Genomic DNA, 18,601 nt, shown 5'->3' on the forward strand with positions numbered 1-18,601 from the left:
GATTGGATACAAAAACTCAGGCCAGATATTTGTTGCATACAAGAGTCACATCTTAACTTAAAAGACAAATACAGACTCAGGGTGAAAGGATGGTCGTCCATATTTCAGGCAAATGGTAATCAGAAAAAAGCAGGTGTTGCAATTTTATTTGCAGATACAATAGGCTTTAAACGGACAAAAGTAAGGAAGGACAAGAATGGTCACTTCATATTTGTTAAGGGTAATACTCAATATGATGAGGTCTCAATTATTAATATCTGTGCACCCAAACAGAATGCACCTCAATTTATAAGAGAAACTCTAACAGACATGAGCAACTTGATTTCCTCCAGCTCTATAATGGTCGGAGATTTCAACACTCCCTTGGCAGTATTGGATTGATCCTCCAACAAGAAGCTGAGCAAAGAAATCTTAGATTTATACCTAACCATCCAACAGTTGGATTTAGCAGACATCTACAGAACATTTCATCCCAACAAAACTGAATACACATACTTCTCATCAGCCCATGGAACTTACTCCAAAATCGATCACATCTTAGGTCACAAGTCTAACCTCAGTAAATTTAAAGGAATAGAAATTATTCCATTCATCTTCTCAGACCACCATGGAATAAAACTTGAGCTGAGTAACAACAGGAATCTGCATACTCATACAAAAACATGGAAGTTAAATAATCTTATGCTGAATGATAGCTGGGTCAGAGATGAGATTAAGAAAGAAATCACCAACTTTTTGGAACAAAACAACAATGAAGACATGAATTATCAGAACCTCTGGGACACCGCAAAGGCAGTCCTAAGAGGGAAATTTATAGCACTGAAAGCCTTCCTCAAGAGAACGGAAAGAGAGGAAGTTAACAACTTAATGGGACATCTCAAGCAACTGGAAAAGGAAGAACATTCCAACCCCAAACCCAATAGAAGAAAAGAAATAACCAAAATTAGAGCAGAATTAAATGAAATTGAAAGCAAAAGAATAATACAACAGATCAATAAATCAAAAAGTTGGTTTTTCGAAAAGGTCAATAAAATAGATAAACCTTTGGCCAACCTAATCAGGAAAAAAAGAGTAAAATCTCTAATCTCATCAATCAGAAACAACAAAGACGAAATAACAACAGACTCCTCAGAAATCCAAAAAATCCTTAATGAATATTACAAGAAACTGTATTCTCAGAAATATGAAAATCTGCAGGAAATTGACCGATACTTGGAAGCACGTCACCTTCCAAGACTTAGCCAGAATCAAATGGAAATGTTGAACAGGCCCATATCAAGTTTGGGAAAAGCATCAACCATACAAAACCTCCCTAAAAAGAAAAGCCTGGGACCAGATGGTTTCACGTCAGAATTCTACCAAACTTTTAAAGAGGAATTAGTACCTATATTACTCAACCTGTTCCAAAAGGTAAAAAAAGAAGGAAGACTACCTAACACGTTCTATGAAGCAAACATCACTCTGATCCCCAAACCAGGAAAAGACCCAACAAGAAAAGAAAATTATAGACCAATATCACTAATGAATATAGATGCAAAAATATTCAACAAGATCCTAACAAACAGAATCCAGCAACACATCAAACAAATTATACATCATGACCAAGTCGGTTTTATCCCAGGGTCTCAAGGCTGGTTCAATATACGTAAATCTATAAATGTAATCCAGCACATAAACAAATTAAAAAACAAAGACCATATGATTCTCTCAATCGATGTAGAAAAAGCTTTTGATAATATCCAGCATCCTTTCATGATCAGAACACTTAAGAAAATCGGTATGGAAGGGACATTTCTTAAACTGATAGAGACCATCTACAGCAAACCCACAGCAATATCATATTGAATGGAGTTAAATTGGAATTATTTCCACTGAGGTCAGGAACAAGACAAGGCTGCCCATTGTCTCCATTGCTTTTTAACATTGTAATGGAAGTTTTAGCCACCGCAATTAGGGAAGAAAAGGCGATCAAGGGTATCCATATAGGGTCAGAAGAGATCAAACTTTCACTCTTTGCGGATGATATGATAGTATATCTGGAAAACACTAGGGACTCTACTACAAAACTCTTAGAAGTGATCAAGGAATACAGCAGTGTCTCAGGTTACAAAATCAACATTCATAAATCGGTAGCCTTTATATATACCAACAAGAGTCAAGTTGAAAAAACAATTAAGGACTCTATCCCATTCACAGTAGTGCCAAAGAAGATGAAATATTTGGGAATTTATCTAACAAAAGACGTGAAAGATCTCTATAAAGAGAACTATGAAACTCTAAGGAAAGAAATAGCTGAAAATATTAAAAATGGAAAAACATACCATGCTCATGGCTGGGAAGAATCAACATTGTTAAAATGTCTATACTACCCAAAGCAATATATAATTTCAATGCAATCCCTATTAAAGCTCCACTATCATACTTTAAAGATCTTGAAAAAACAATACTTCATTTTATATGGAATCAGAAAAAACCTCGAATAGCCTAGACATTACTCAGAAATAAAAACAAAGCAGGAGGAATTACGCTACCAGACCTCAGACTATACTACAAATCAATAGTGATCAAAACAGCATGGTATTGGCACAAAAACAGAGAAGTAGATGTCTGGAACAGAATAGAGAACCAAGAGATGAACCCAGCTACTTACCGTTATTTAATCTTTGACAAGCCAATTAAAAACATTCAGTGGGGGAAACGATTCCCTATTTAACAAATGGTGCTGGGTGAACTGGCTGGCAACCTGTAGAAGACTGAAACTGGACCCACACCTTTCACCATTAACTAAGATAGACTCTCACTGGATCAAAGATTTAAACTTAAGACATGAAACTATAAAAATACTAGAGGAGAGTGCAGGGAAAACCCTTGAAGAAATCGGGTTGGGTGAGTATTTTATGAGGAGGATCCCCCGGGCAATTGAAGCAGCTTCAAAAATACACTACTGGGACTTGATCAAACTAAAAAGCTTCTGCACAGCCAAGAACACAGTAAGTAAAGCAAGCAAACAGCCCTCAGAATGGGAGAAGATATTTGCAGGTTATGTCTCCGACAAAGGTTTAATAACCAGAATCCACAGAGAACTCAAACGCATTAGCAAGAATAGAACAAGGGATCCCATCGCAGGCTGGGCAAGGGATTTGAAGAGAAACTTCTCTGAAGAAGACAGGCGCGCGGCCTTCAGACATATGAAAAAATGCTCATCATCTTTAATCATCAGAGAAATGCAAATCAAAACTACTTTGAGATACCATCTAACTCCAGTGAGACTAGCCTATATCACAAAATCCCAAGACCAGAGATGTTGGCGCGGATGCGGAGAAAAGGGAACACTTTTGCACTGCTGGTGGGAATGCAAATTAATACATTCCTTTTGGAAAGAGATATGGAGAACACTTTGAGATCTAAAAATAGATCTGCCATTCAATCCTGTAATCCCTCTACTGGGCATATACCCAGAAGAGCAAAAAGCACATCATAACAAAGATATTTGTACCAGAATGTTAATTGCAGCTCAATTCATAATTGCTAAGTCATGGAAGAAGCCCAAGTGCCCATCGATCCACGAATGAATTAATAAATTGTGGTACATGTACACCATGGAATATTATGCAGCCTTAAAGAAAGATGGAGACTTTATCTCTTTCATGTTTACATGGATGGAGCTGGAACATATTCTTCTTAGTAAAGTATCTCAAGAATGGAAGAAAAAGTACCCAATGTACTCAACCCTACTATGAAACTAATTTAGGGTTTTCACATGAAAGCTATAACCCAGTTACAACCTAAGAATAGGGTGAAGGGGGAAAGGGAGGGGAGGGAGCAGGGAGGTGGGTAGAGGGAAGGGGATTGGTGGGATTACACCAGCGGTGCATCTTACAAGGGTATATGTGAAACTTGGTAAACGGTCTGTGAAGCTAGTGAATGATGCCCCATGATCATATCAATGTACACAGCTATGATTTAATAAAAAAATAAATAAAAATAAAATCACTCAACAAACCAGAAATAGAGGGAACTTCTTCAATCTGATAAAGAGTATCTATGAAAAACCTACAGTTCCTTTCTGTACTGCTCAGGGAGGGTCCACATGGTGTTTGGGATTCCCACCGTAACTTAAAGGTAAACTTTCACAATGTCCAGAGCCCTTGATGTCCTGCAAATGAAGGAAGAGGATGTCCTCAAATTCTTTGCAGCAGAAACCCACTTAGGTGGCACCAGCCTTGACTTACAAATGGAATAGTACGTCTACAAAAGGAATTCTGATGGCATCTACATCATAAATCTGAAGACCTGGGACAAGCTTCTGTTGGCAGCTCATGCCATCATTGCCATTGAAAACCCTGCTAATGTCAGTGTCATATCCTCAGGAATACTGGCCAGCAAGCCCTGCTGAAGTTTGCTGCTGCGGTTGGAACTACTACTATTGCTGGCCACTTCACTCCAGGAACCTTCACTAACCAGATCCAGGCAGCCTTCTGGGAGCCTCATCTTCTAGTGGTTACTGATCCCAGGGCTGACCATCAGCCTCTGAAAGAGGCATCTTACGTTAACTTGCCTACCATTGCTCTGTGTAACACGGATTTTCCTCTGTGTTATGTGGACATCACCATCCCATGCAACAAAAAAAGAGCTCACTCATTAGGTCTTATGTGGTGGATGGTGGCCCAGGAAGTTCTCCGCATGTGTGGCACAATCTCCCATGAACACCCATGGGAGGTCATCCCTGATCTCTACTTCTACAGAGATTCTGAAGAGATTGAAAAGGAAGAGCAGGCTGCTGCTAAGAAGGCTGTGACCAAGGAGGAATTTGGGGGATGGGGGGGGCGGGGAATAGACTGCTCCAGCTCCTGAGTTTACTGCTTCTCTACCCGAGGTTGCAGACTGGTCAGAAGGCGTGCAGGTGCCCTCTGTGCCTATTCAGCAATTCCCCACTGAAGACTGGAGTTCCCAGTCCACCACTAAAGACTGGTCTGCAGCTCCACTGTTCAGGCCACTGAATGGGTAGGAACAACCGCTGAGTGATCTTAAGCTATTCTTCCACAAGCTCTTAAACAAGATGGAAATAAGGTAGGCGGAAAATAAACATCATTTTTTACAAAAAAAAGAAAAACCTACAGCTAACATCATACTTAATAACAAAAGATTGAATGTTTTCCCCCGTAAGAGCAAGATATTTATGTTTGTTATATTGGAAGATCTAGCTGAGGCAGTTACTAATGAAAAAGAAATAAAAAAGCATTCAAATTAGAAAGGAAGAAGTAAAACTAACTCTTTTTACAGATGAACTGATTTTATATACAGAAAGTTCTAAGCCTAAAGCATCCACAATAAAAAAAATTCACCAGTAGTAAACAAATTTAACAAGGCTGAAGGATATAAGATCAATATCCAAAACTTAGTTATAGTTCTAAATGCTAGCAATGAATGGTCCAAAAAATAAAATTAGGAAAATAGGGCGGCAGGTCCAGCCGGCGCGAGGCGGCGGCGGCCCCCGAGCCGGGTCCAGCCTCGTCCCTCCCGGGGCCCACCTGGCCCGGCGCTCCGCGGCCTCGCCCTGGCCCCATCCCTGCGCCTCCCGGGGGAGCGGCGCTGCGGGCCGAGAGCGCAGACCCGGCCAAGACTGACTTCAAATTGGGAATCGTGCGGCTCCGCCGAGTGGCCAGAAAGACCAAATACACTCTGATAGATGAGCAGGACATCCCGCTGGTGGAGAGCTACTCCTTTGAGGCCCGAATGGAAGTAGATGCAGATGGAAATGGTGCTAAGATCTTTGCATATACTTTTGACAAAAACCGGGGAAGGGGAGCAGGAAGATTCCTCCATGAGCTGCTGTGGGAACCACACAGGGGAGGCATCGCTCATGGGTTTTAGGTGGTAGGTACATCTCAATGCTGTGACTGGACATTCGGCTGGACAACCTGCAGCTGGTGCCATGGGGCTGGCAGCCCAAAGCTGAAGAGACCTCCAGCAAACAAAGGGAGCAAAGTTTGTATTGGCTCGCAATCCAGCAGCTTCCCACGGACCCCATAGAAGAACAGTTTCCTGTGCTAAATGTGACCCGGTACTATAATGCCAATGGGGATGTGGTGGAAGAGGAGAATTCCTGCACCTACTACGAGTGCCACTACCCACCCTGCACAGTGATTGAGAAGCAGCTACTGGAATTCAACATCTGTGGGCGCTGCCAGGTGGCCAGATACTGTGGTTCCCAGTGCCAGCAGAAGGACTGGCCAGCCCACAAGAAGCACTGTCGGGAGAGGAAGCGTCCCTTCCAGCGTGAGCTCGAGCCGGACCGGTGACTGGCACTGCCGTCTGCTCGCGGCTTCTGGGCTCTTTCTTGGGCACAGCGGAGACTACTGATGGTTGAACTTGGAGATGCCAGAGAAGCCAGCTTCAGGCCCAGAACAGCCGCCATGAGACTCCAGCTGTCATGCAGTCCATGAGGACAGCGCCTGCTCCGGTGTTAATCTCCAGCGGAGACAACCTTGGAGGCTCCTGCCAGGACGTTTCTCATTATTTATATGTTTGTAAACTCATGTATGGTTTTTTTGGGGGGGAGGCAGTGGGAGGGGTAGAAATTACCAATAGAATCATTTGCTGTAATCCTTAAATGGTGAACAGTCAGGCCACATGTCTAGAACTGTCATGTAGCCAGAGCTGCTCTCCTGGGCGGCAGGACCCCACAGAGCGCAGCCTGCCTGGGAGTTGTGTCCAAAAGGGGCAGAGTAAAGGGTGGAACCATCAAAAAAAAAAAATTAGGAAAATAATTCCATTCACAATAGCATCAAAACGAATAAAATAACTAGGGAAAGAAGTTAAAGAAAATCTAAATGAATGGAAAACCACCATATTAGTGGAGTGGAAGATTTAGTATTGTTAAGATGGTAATACTTCTCAAATTGATCTATAGATTTGATACAAGACCTATCAAAATTCCAGCCATGTTTTTGTAAAGATTGACTGATCCTTCAATTCATATGGAAATGTAAGGTTCTCTGGGCTGGGCACGGTGGCTCATGCTTATAATCCTAGCACTCTGGGAAAAGAGGTGGGTAGATTGCCTGAGCTCACTGGTTCAAGACCAGCCTGAGCAAGAGCAAGACCCCTGTCTCTAAAAAAATAGCCAGGCATTGTGCTGGGTGCCTGCAGTCCCAGCTACTTGAGAGGCTGAGGTAAGAGAATTGCTTGAACCCAAGAGTTTGAGATTGCTGTAAACTGAGGGTGAAAAAGTGAGACTCTGTCTCAAAAAAACAAAAAAGAAATGTAAGGGCCTCAGAATAGCCAAAACAATCTTGAAAAAGAACAAGATTGAAGGAGTAACACTTATCAATTTCAAAAGTTATTACAAAGTAACAGTATTTAAGATTTGTGTTGACAAAGATAGACACATAGATTGATTAAATTGAATTGAGAGTCCAGAAATAAACCCTTGTTTGTATGTATGGTAAGTTGGTTTTTTATAATGGTGCCAAGATAATTCAGTAAAAAAAGAAATGTCTTTTTAACAAATGGTTCTGGGATTTTATATCCACATGCAAAAGAATGAAATTGCATCCCTACCTCACACAGTATACAAAATTAACTGGAAATGGATCATAGACCTAAATGTAAGAGCTAAAATTATAAAACTCTTGAGAAGAAAATATAGTTGTTTATCTTGTTGGGTTAAATAGTGGTTTGTTAGATATGATTCTAAAGCACAGACAACAAAAGAAAACATAGATGAATTAAATTTCACCAAAATTAAAAACTTTTTTATTAGATCATAACTGTATTTTACGGCATTTATGGGGTGCAATGTGCTGATTTTATATACCATTTGGAATGTTTACATTAAAAACTTTTGTACTTCAGAGGATACCGTGAAGAAAGTGAAAGAGTTTTAGTTCTTTGAAGACTCTCCATACTGCTTTCTGTAGAGATCATACTCAAAGAACTGTATTTACAGGCTATTTGGAAAGTATCCAACCACATGATGTGAAAAATAGAGCCATACGTGGCTGGAGACGTTTGGTACAGCACACACACAGACACACCAAGAAGTACTACTCAGACATAAGAAATGAAATAATGTCTTTTACAGCAACTTGGTTGGAAGTGGAGACCATTCCTGAAGTATTTCAGGTGGGGAAGGAAGTATTTCAGTGGGGGGAAGGGAACTACATGGTCTTCACTTTAGTGGAAGCTAAATAAGGGGTATATATGTATAGTTACAAAGTGATGTAATAGATATTGAAAACTAAGAAGGGAAGAGGATGGGGGGGTGAGGGATAAAAATTTACCTATCAAGTACAATGTACACTATTCTGGTGATGGATAAACCAAAAGCACTGACTTCAGCATTATACAATTTAAACATGTGACCAAAACCACTTATACCCCCTAAATCTGTTGAAATTTTTAAAAGAAAGTAAAAAACAACCTGTAAAGTAGGAGAAAATATTTGCGAAACATAAATTTAATAAAGGACTTGTATCTAGAATATATTGACTTATGACTGAACAATAGAAAGACGACCCAATTAAAAAATAGGCAAAGGATTTGAATAGACATTTCTCCCAAAGAAAAAACGCACATATCCAATAAGCACAAGGAAAAATACTCAACATAATTAGTTATTGGGTAAATACAAATCAATACCATAATAGGATATCACTTCACACTGAAAGTGGCTCTAATATGTGTAAAAATATATATATAGGTATTATATTTAACATATAAAAGAACTTAGCAATAAAACATCTGGTCTTAGATTTTTTATTGTGGGTAAATTTTCAATTACTAATTTTATCTCTGCACTTACAGGTCTATTCGGATTTTGTTTTCTTTATTGACTTTTGGTAGTTTGTAACTTCCTAAGAATTTTGTCCATTTCATCTAGGTTATCTAATTTCTGGCATCATTTGTTTGTAATCTTTTTTAGTCTGTGACATTGATAATGAAGTCCCTTCTTTCATCCCTAACTATATTAATTTGAATCTTTCTTTTTTCTTGATTAGTCTAACTAACGATTTGTCAATTTTATTGATCTTTTCAAAGAACCAATTTTTGGTTTAATTGTTTTCTCTATTCTTTATTTCATTTATTTTTGCTTTACTATTTATTATTTCCTTCCCTCTGTTTGATATAGGTTTATTTTGCTTTTTTTCTATCGTTTCTTATGGTGGAAAGTAAGTTACTGATTTGAGATCTTTTTTTGTACAGCTATACATTTCCCTCATACTGTGGTATTTTCACTTTTACTTATCTCAAAGTATTTTCGTAATTTCTCTTGTGATTTCTTCTTTAACACATTGGTTATTTAAGAGTTTGCTGTTTAACTCCATGTAGTGTTTATTTACCCAAATTTGCTTCCCTTAGAGATTTTCTAACTCCCTTATAAAGAAGTGCTTGGTGAACAGGCTTTATATGATTTCCATCCTTTTAAATTTGACACTTACTTTATGGCCTAACATATGATCTATCCCAGAAAAGAGAATGCAAATATCCTTGTGCAAATATCTATGTGCATATGAAAAGAATGTGTATATTCTGCTATTATTAGATAGAGTGTTCTATAAATCTTAAATCTGGATCATTTATCATATTGTTCAAAGTTTCTTTTATCATATTGTTCAAAGTTTATTCATCATCTATTTGTTTCATCCATTATTGAAAAGGGTATATTAAAGTCTCTATTTTTTAATTGTCTGTGTTTACTTTAAATTCTGTCAGTTTTTTCTTATGTATTTTGAAGCCTTGTTTTTTGGTGCATATATGTCTTTGCATAATTAGTTCTTCCAGACAGATTGACCTTTTTATCATTATGAAAGTGTCCTTCTTTATCTCTAGTAAATATTTTTCTTAAAGTCTGTATTGTCTCACATTACTATAGCCATACCAATTCTCTTTTGGATATTAATTTTATGGTATATATTTTCCCACTCTTTTACTTATTCTATCTTTGAATTTAAATGTGTATCTTGTAGACATAGTTGGATGATATTTTTTTAATTCATTCTTTCAGCCCTGTCTTTTTTTTTAGAGTGTTTAATTCATTTATGTTTATTGTAATTATCAGTAATTTTTATATTTGTTTTATATAGAATTTATGTTCAATAATATTTTTAGTGTGCTATTTTAATTCTCTTATTGATTGTGCAGGCACTATGTGTGTGTGTGTGATTGCAGTTATTTTGTCCTCTAATTACAATTAGCAAACCTAAAACAGTCTAGTTTGAGCTAATACCAGTTTAGTTTGAATAGCATACTAAAACTTTGCTCTTTTATAACTGTTTTCATGCTCTTTTTTGCTATTATTGTCATTCAAATTATATCTTTATATATTATAATTTCATCAATACACCTTCATGTATGCTCTTTATTTCTTCACTTGGATTCAAGTTACTGTCCAATGTTCATTTACAGTAGTTTGAGGGACTCCCTGTAGCATTTGGGGGGGGGTAGGTATATAAGTAGCATATTCTCTCAGTTTTTAATCTGTGAATATCTTAACTTATTCATTTTTGAAGACTCAGCACCTGTAGTTCAGTGGTTTGGGTGCTAGCCACATACACCAGGGCTGGCAGGTTCAAACCTGACCCTGGCCTGCTATTTATTTTTGAATGATAGTTTTGCTGGATATAAGCTTCTTGGTTGACAGTCTTTCTTTTTGGATTTTGAATATGTGTGCCTTCTCTCTTCCATCATATCTGATGATGTTACCTTTAATCTTACTGAGCATCATTTGTACATGATGAGAGTTTTTCTCATTGCTTTCAAGATTTTCTTTGTTTTTGGCTTTTGACAGTTTGATTCTAATATGTCTGTATATGGATTTCTTTGACTTTATCCCATTTAGAGTTCATTGAAGTTCTTAGATATGTGCATTCAAGTTTTTTTCCATCAAATTTGAAAAGTTTTGGCCATTATTTCTTACCCTTTCTCTCTCTTTTCTCTTTCTGGTACTAAACATCCTTTAGTTTTTTGTGTATCTTTGTACCTTAGTGATACCCCACAGGTCTCAGAGGCTTTGCCCTCCTACTAGATCAGTTAACCTATCTTCAAATTTGCTGATTTTTCTGCAAGCTCAAATCTGCTTCTGAGCCCCTCTGGTGAATTTTTCATTTTAGTTATTGTATGTTTCAAATTGAGAATATCTATTTAACGTTTTTAAAATAATTTCTTTATTTTTATTGATATCCTCTATTTTGTGAGATGGTGTTCTCGTACTTTCCTTTATGCATTATTTCATTTAGTTTTTTGTTAAATTTTTTCTTAGTATATTCAACATTTGACTTACCTCAGGGAAAGTTTTTATTGACTTCTTTTTTCCTGTTTATAGGCCATATATTCCTATTTCTTTTTATGTATTATAATTTTTATTGAAAATTGGACATTTTAAATAATATGGCCACTCTAGAAATCAGATACCTTTCCTACATCCCCAGGGCTTATTATTTTTGCTTTTTATTGTTCTGTGGTTGATGGTATTTCTTTCTATCGTTAGTGACACTACAACAGTCATTTTTTAGCATCTTTGTTTTTTATTGTGTTCAGCCCTGAAGTCTCCATTCTAGCTAATAACTAGACACAGGTTTCCTCAAATGCCTTAAATCAATAAATCTTCATACTTTGCTAAGGAGTTTTCTGTGTATGTGTTGGAGCTCACCTTCATTTCTCTAACACTTTATAGCTCTACCTTAGCTTTCATTTCCTGCTTGCCCAGCATCAGCCAGAGGTGACAGATTAGGGCCTCTCAGGTATGTGCATAGCCTTCTAGATACCCAGGAATATATCGGAGCTTTTTAGGGTCCCCTGTGGATATCTCATTTCTCATATTTTCCTGTAAGTTTTTTGGCCATTCTCTTGTTTGCCTCAAATGATATGGCTGCTTCATGCAGCTGGGATGTTAAATTAAATGGCTAATTTTTTTCTTCACTAAATGGTCTGGGGATAGAGTTTCCCTCAGTGAGTGAGTTCTAAGTCAGATAAAATTAATACAAACCTCATGAATGAATGGAGCTTTTCCAGGGAACTGCCAAACAGGCCAAATAATAATTCTCCTGGGATGGGACTTTTTAAAGATTTCCAAAACTATTCTGTGCCTTTAATGGCTGCTAGGCTGCTGGTTTTTGCAACTGCCATGGCTCCACAGCTGCTTGTTTTCAAGGTTACTGTGGAGACAGGGAAAGAAAGGATAGAAATAGGACAAATTAAAATGCAAGAAAGCTCATTGATCTTGTTGAGGTTCTTACATTTTTCTTGAATAAACAAGCCTTTGATTAACCAGTCTTAGCCACCTCATTGCTTTCATGGAGGAGCATATTTTCAGAGATCTATGCTCTGAAGTGCTTCTCCCAACAGTGCATTCCTTTTGTTTGTTTTTAGCACCAACAGTGTATTCTTAATTTCAAAAAAGCATGTTCTTACATACAAGTTCTCAGGGGCCATGCCCCAGAGAATGAGGCCCAGGGACTCAGTTAGATACCAGTTCTGCTGGACTCTCATCTGCCCTATGCTTTAGGCTTTAGATGCTGTGGATATAGAGTGGGTAAAAAATTTCCCCCATTCTGTCCAATTTGGGTCTGCTCTCATATGGCCTGTGAGAATACCCAGAATTTAATATAGCTCTCTATGAGAGAAGCAACTCACAAATAAAACCACAATCTAACTTACTGGTCCTACCCATTCTCATAGTCCAGTGGCCAGAAGGGGCCATTGAGGAAATGCATACTGTGGTGGTAGTATGTCACATTAGCTTTTCCTTTATGATCAGGAATTCTTGTTGAAGATTTTCTGTGTGTTCCGGAACCTGATGAAGATGACCGTCTTCCCTCGGGACTGGATGGTGATGAGACTACTCACAAGCAAGTGAGTATGGAAGGGCCCTGCATCAACATCCACAGAACTGTCCTCAGTAGTGTATTTTTATTTGAAAGAGAGACCATGAGCAAGATGAAAATGAAGACTGAGGCCATAAAAACAGAGAGGAGAGGGCAAATGGTAAAAATGTTTGGAGGCATAATTAACAGACTTGACCGACAAGGAGAAGAAAGGATCAAAGATAATTCATAAATAGAATTTAAGTTCCTTTTAGATGATGGCATAAAGAGGATAGAAAAAGAAGTTTTAAGGGTGTGAAATACAATACTCAGAAAATGTTTCCTGCTTGAGGAAGGCCTGCTCAGTGGCCTTTTAGCCTCTGCTACTCTGTAGCTTTAGGCATTATCTCAAGCCCTTTTCCTGATTTGAATTATGTTATATTCCAGACAGAGCTTGCATCCCCGTTAGTGCCATTTATCCACCTGAAACCTGTCTGTAAGAATTTGCTCTAGGGGCTGGGCACAGTGGTTCACGCCTGTGATCCTAGCACTTTGGGAGGCTGAGACAGGTGGATTGCTTCAGCTCACGAGTTCAAGAGCAGCTGAGCAAAAAGCGAGACCTCCCCATCTCTACTACAAATAGAAAAACTGAGCCAAGAGGATTGTTTGAGCCCAAGAGTTGGAGGTTGCTGTGAGCTATGATGCCATAGCATGCTACCCAGGGTGACAGCTTGAGTCTCTGTCTCAAAAAAAAAAAAAAAATTTGGGCAATGCCTGTGGCTCAGTGAGTAGGGTTCTGGCCCCCTATACTGAGGATGGTGGGTTCAAACCCAGCCCTGGCCAAACTGCAACAAAAAAATGGCCAGGCACTGTGGCAGGCACCTGTAATCCCAGCTTACTTGAGAGGCTGAGGCAAGTGAATCACCTAAGCCCAGGAGTTGGAGGTTGCTGTGAGCTGTGTGATGCCACGGCACTCAAGGGCAATAAAGGGAGACTCTGTCTCTTAAAAAAAAAAAAAAAAGAAGAAGAATTTGCTCTAACCTACATTCCCCATTCACATTTCTAACTTGTGCTTCCTTCCTCTTGGAAAACCAGATGAGTGATATATGTGATAAGGGGCTGGTTCATCTGATCTTCCACTACCCAGGAGACTAGTTGGTCTCCATACTCTAGCCCATTGCCTCTTCTCACTGATCTACCTTTTATATGGGCATTGTATAAAATGTAGTGAAATTATTTGTTAGATATATTAGCATGGTCCAAGTATGTTCTTTCCACTTAGTACCTTTTATTGGGCACTACCACTTTTTCCAAAAACTGCAGATGTTTTATACAGAACGAAAGAATAGTTATAAACAAAGCTGCACAGATATTTTTCAAGTAGTGACTTTTCCATTTGAATCCTTCTTATTCCTACCTTTCCTCTCACAAGTGCTTCAGGTGCACCAGCCTATCCTATAGGAGCAGCCTCTTTTGAGGCTTTTAGTCTTTAAGTTTGTCATACCCTCTGCTAATGGACTAGTCTCTCTAATACACTATTTTTATCTTGTCCTTCTGTGCACCAAATCTAAGAACTGTACTTATGTGAGATGTAAGCTCTTTGCCAGGCAGGCAAGGCTCTGTGTAATCAAACCTTCACTAAACTTGTTGCACTGTACTTTTTCTCCACTTCACTCTCCTGTCCCAGCAGTACGCCTCCTATTGCCTGCTATATGCCCAGGCTAAGATTCAGAGTGAGACTCTAGACTCAGGGCTAAAATCAAATGACTCATAGAGGAAAATAGTAGTATATGACAAAAGCAAGGATTTAAAAACTCTAAGCCCCCTTGTCAAGTAAAAAATAAAACTATATTCTAAATCCTACAAAGTAATCATTGTATGTATGGATTTCTCAAGTTCCCCCAAATACTAGAATCACTCTTTGAACTAGAAGAAATCTTAAAGAATCATAGAACTCTACCCATTTCCTTTTATAGGCAGGGAAACTGAGGCACAGATAGAAGAAGTATAAAGACCAGGTAATGATAGAGCTAGATCTAAAACCACTAATGTCCTGTGCTATCCTGACAACTATGGGGCATTTCTCTAAGACTGGTTTTCTGCAGTTTGAGCCATCTTCCCTTTCCTTTATACTCACATCTTATATGGGAATAAGTTTACTCAAGAAGTTTCTATACAGGCCATAGATAAATGATGTTGAGCTATCAAATGTCATTGTTGGTCTTTTAATTCTGCCAATGCCCTGTTTCCTTACTTCAGTATTATAGTCACCACTGTTCAGTACCTGTCCTCTGCACTGCACAAGAATTTCACAGAGACAGACTTTGACTTTAAGGTATGTGCTCCTGAAATCCATCACTGTCTTTGCAGTTACCCTAGAAAGCCAAAAACCAAGCTTACTTGTTTTCTTTACTAATATATTCAGAGTCTCAAACTTCCAAGCCTGATGGTGATTATAATATGACCTGGGATTCCCCCTTTTGGGAGCCAGAGTATGCTTTCTAGCTCAGAGTCAACACTGTTGGCTTCAGAAGGAGTTAAGAAAATAAGGGGAAAAAAAATCCTGTTTTCAAAGATATTCAAAGAGAAAAAAAAATCAATATCTTAAAGGTGTAAAATGGATTCTGAGACTCTTCCTAAAAGGTTAAGTTCTGAGAATGTCAGATTTTCCTCTTTCTCTGTTTCTCTAGGTATGGAATTCTTATTTTAGCCTGGCAGTTTTGTTCATAAATCAGCCAAGCCTTCAGCTAGAAATCATCACTTCAGCCAAAAGGAAGAAGATTCTAGACAAGTAAGACAATTGTCTCCTATTTATCTCCCTACAACTCATCCAGATGGGACTATGTTTCCATGAGAGGCTCCTTCAGAAGTCCACAATGTTTCCAGCTAGGTAGTTTTCCAAGGAGCCAAATGGGAGAGTTAAAAGCCAAATGGCTTAGCATTTGGGGAAGCATTAGGAACAAACAGTGCTGGCTGGGCATGGTGGCTCACACCTATAATCCTAGGACTCTGGGAGGCCAAGGCAGGTGGATTGCCTGAGCTCACAAGTTCAAGACCAGCCTGACCTCATCTCTAAAAATAGCCAGGCACTGTGGCAGGCGCCTGTAGTCCTAGCTACTTGAGAGGCTGAGGCAAGAAAATCTCTTAAGACTAAGAGTTTGAGGTTGCTATGAGCTGTGATCCACGGCACTCTACCAAGGGTGACAAAATGAAACTCTGTCTCAAAAAAAAGAAAGAAAACAGGACTGTTTTGCAGTCCTATCTTCTTGAACCTTCTCCGAACAACTGACTCCTGTGTTACTATTCTCAGGTATGGAGACATGCGTGTTATGATGGCTTATGAACTCTTCAGCATGTGGCAGAATTTGGGTAGGTTTTTTTCCTCCCTATTCTTCTTCCCTTTCACTTAATGCATAGCCAAATAGAAAGTAACAAGACTAATAGCTTTACTAAGACTTTATAAATGTTAATTCAGAGCCAAGAGATCCTTACATATCTTTAAATAACACCTCAGATGGATGGTTGTAGCATGTGCACATAAAGCCATTGGCAGGGAGAGTATGGCTAAGAAATATGTATGTTCCCTTTTTTGAGAACTAAAATCAGAAGGTGAAAAAAAGAGAACTCCTGTCATTTTTTCCACTTTGAGAATCCATTCCTGTGAAATCCTCTGTGCTCTTCCTGTCCCAGACTAGATGTTATAGGCTCAAAAGATAGATCTTGGAGTTGCCAAGTTCATGGGCAAAGGCAGCTATTTTAATAAATATTAAAATACTTCTTGGGTCTCTGGTATTAATGCATTCAGATCAGATACCTGACACTGATTGCATGAAGGAACATAATTGTAACCTCTCAGTAAGATTGATTTTTAACTTCCTCTCTTTGCATAGCTTCTCCAATATGTACTGCTTTAAATCTAAAATTGTCAGATCAGTGTTTTGGGTAGAATTTGGGGTGGCCATAGTGTCTGGATAGGCCATCCTATGATACCTTAGAATTCTAAATGGCCTGTCAGGATGCTAGAAAGCTACTGTTACTATTTCAAGTAAAATCTGCTTTCAACTGAGCTCATACCTCTAAAATTGTAGGAATGATGGCCATAAAATCCTATAGTCCTCGGTTATCCATTCCTGCCATTAACCTAGAGGCAGCAAGCAAAGTGTAAGGATTCCTGCCAGCAATAAGGGCTTCTATCCCTAGATGGGGATACATTTCCTCAAGCAGACTGTATAGCTGTAGTACTCTTACTCTCTATATCCAGCATAGTTTAGATATGGATTTTAACCCTGAAGGTGACTCTAAAATTTCCAGGAATGTAACAGGCAGGCAATCATGCCAACTACCATGATCAGAATATGAAGAATCAGCCTCAGGGCTAACATTTGCTTCTTAGATAGTCTTTCAAAATGGAAGAAATTAAAAAAGATACTAGATTTGCCTGATAAAGCCAGTCCTTCCTTATTGCGTTTGGTGGAAATGACGTTCTGTGATCCAAAAAAAACTGGTTTTACTTGGCTGTAGCAGTTATTGCACATGCCCACAATTTGTCTCCTCCCTAGTCTCTGAAGAATTTAAATCAGAGCTCTGGACAATGGCTCACTCTGTTTCACTATTGCAGAAAAAGAAAAGTCCTATCCCACAGTCCTCAGTGCTGGCTCTGGCTTCTGGTAATAGGCCCTAGATGGCAGGCCAAGCAGAGAGAAACCTACATCTCTCACTTACTGTGGAAAGGCTTCATTAAGAAAGTTGAAGGATAAGATAAGCTGAGCTATGTAGGTGTAGTGCTATTATCAGAAATATGATGTGGTGATGGGGTTTCAGAGTGGGCAAAGGGAGATTCTCTAAGCCAATCAGAATAGGGCTGTCCAGGAAGCACATGAACATGAGCAGTGAAAAGTTCTGTGGACTTCACACCTCTGGGAGTGGGATATTTCCATCATTTAAAAGTTTCTGGGTTAGAGGTAATGCACATATTTCTGCTTAAACACAATGCCCACGAAGAGTGCATTGTGTTTAAGAAGAGATATATGGATTTTTCCTTGCTACATAAATGCTGTGAATAGACCATCTGAAACTATCATATATTCAGAAACTCATGTCTAGAGTAGCAAACTCTGTTCCTTGACTTCATACAGATTTTCAGGTAGTTATGGAACTTTTTAGGAAGTTCTTTGGAAAAGCAGTTTTGTGCCTGTTGAACATTTGCTTCAGCTGGGCTGGGCCAGTTTTATCCATGGAAAAACAGAGAAAATATCTCAGAAACTGTAGGAGAGAGTTTACTTTGCTCTTAGAAGCTTCCAGTACATAACATAGGATGTGCTATGGCCCCAATTGGGAAGCTTCTATTGAAGGAGAAAAGTAGGCATGAACTAATATCTGTTGCATTTTGTGTTCAGGTGAACATAAGATCCACTTTATTCCTGGAATGATTGGTCCTTTTCTGGGTGTGACACTGGTCCCACAATCAGAAGTGCGGAATATCATGATTCCCATTTTTCATGACATGATGGACTGGGAACAAAGGAAAAATGGCAACTTTAAACAGGTAAGACAATACCTGGCAGTGTCCAAGGTACTCTCCTCTGGGATGGACCCCTTTGTTCAGGCAGGTGGCCTTGGTAACCAAGCCATGGTTATAGTCAGGATGGGCTGTAATTCAGTCAAGTCAGATCCTATTCAAGGATTTTCCTTTACTTGCTGATCAGAATTGATTTTTGGATTTTCTTCATGAAGCTAGAGACCAGAAAAGAATCAGAGGAAAAGAATAAACTTCCTGATCAAGGAGAAAATTACTG

General features: G+C 38.8%; 2 protein-coding genes and 1 pseudogene across 8 annotated transcripts in view; all 3 read left to right on the forward strand.

The window, feature by feature from the left end:
* Window positions 1-18,601, forward strand: part of DOCK3 (dedicator of cytokinesis 3) — an 899,254-nt gene that overhangs the window by 776,879 nt on the left and 103,774 nt on the right. For all 7 annotated transcript variants that reach the window (XM_053600715.1, XM_053600720.1, XM_053600716.1 and 4 more), the window contains 5 exons: window positions 12,761-12,855; window positions 15,066-15,141; window positions 15,497-15,597; window positions 16,117-16,175; window positions 18,203-18,351. In XM_053600715.1, the coding sequence (XP_053456690.1) occupies window positions 12,761-12,855; window positions 15,066-15,141; window positions 15,497-15,597; window positions 16,117-16,175; window positions 18,203-18,351 (480 nt within the window). The remainder of the gene's footprint in view (window positions 1-12,760; window positions 12,856-15,065; window positions 15,142-15,496; window positions 15,598-16,116; window positions 16,176-18,202; window positions 18,352-18,601) is intronic.
* On the forward strand, window positions 4,136-5,025 carry LOC128592667 (40S ribosomal protein SA-like; annotated as a pseudogene).
* On the forward strand, window positions 5,060-6,499 carry LOC128592355 (zinc finger MYND domain-containing protein 19-like). Its single transcript, XM_053600253.1, is given in 3 exon segments — window positions 5,060-5,070; window positions 5,466-5,880; window positions 5,883-6,499. Coding segments are annotated over 3 exon segments (846 nt in total). The 3' UTR covers window positions 6,303-6,499.

Source organism: Nycticebus coucang, chromosome 8 (genome assembly GCF_027406575.1).
Source record: "Nycticebus coucang isolate mNycCou1 chromosome 8, mNycCou1.pri, whole genome shotgun sequence".
Taxonomy (NCBI): domain Eukaryota; kingdom Metazoa; phylum Chordata; class Mammalia; order Primates; family Lorisidae; genus Nycticebus; species Nycticebus coucang.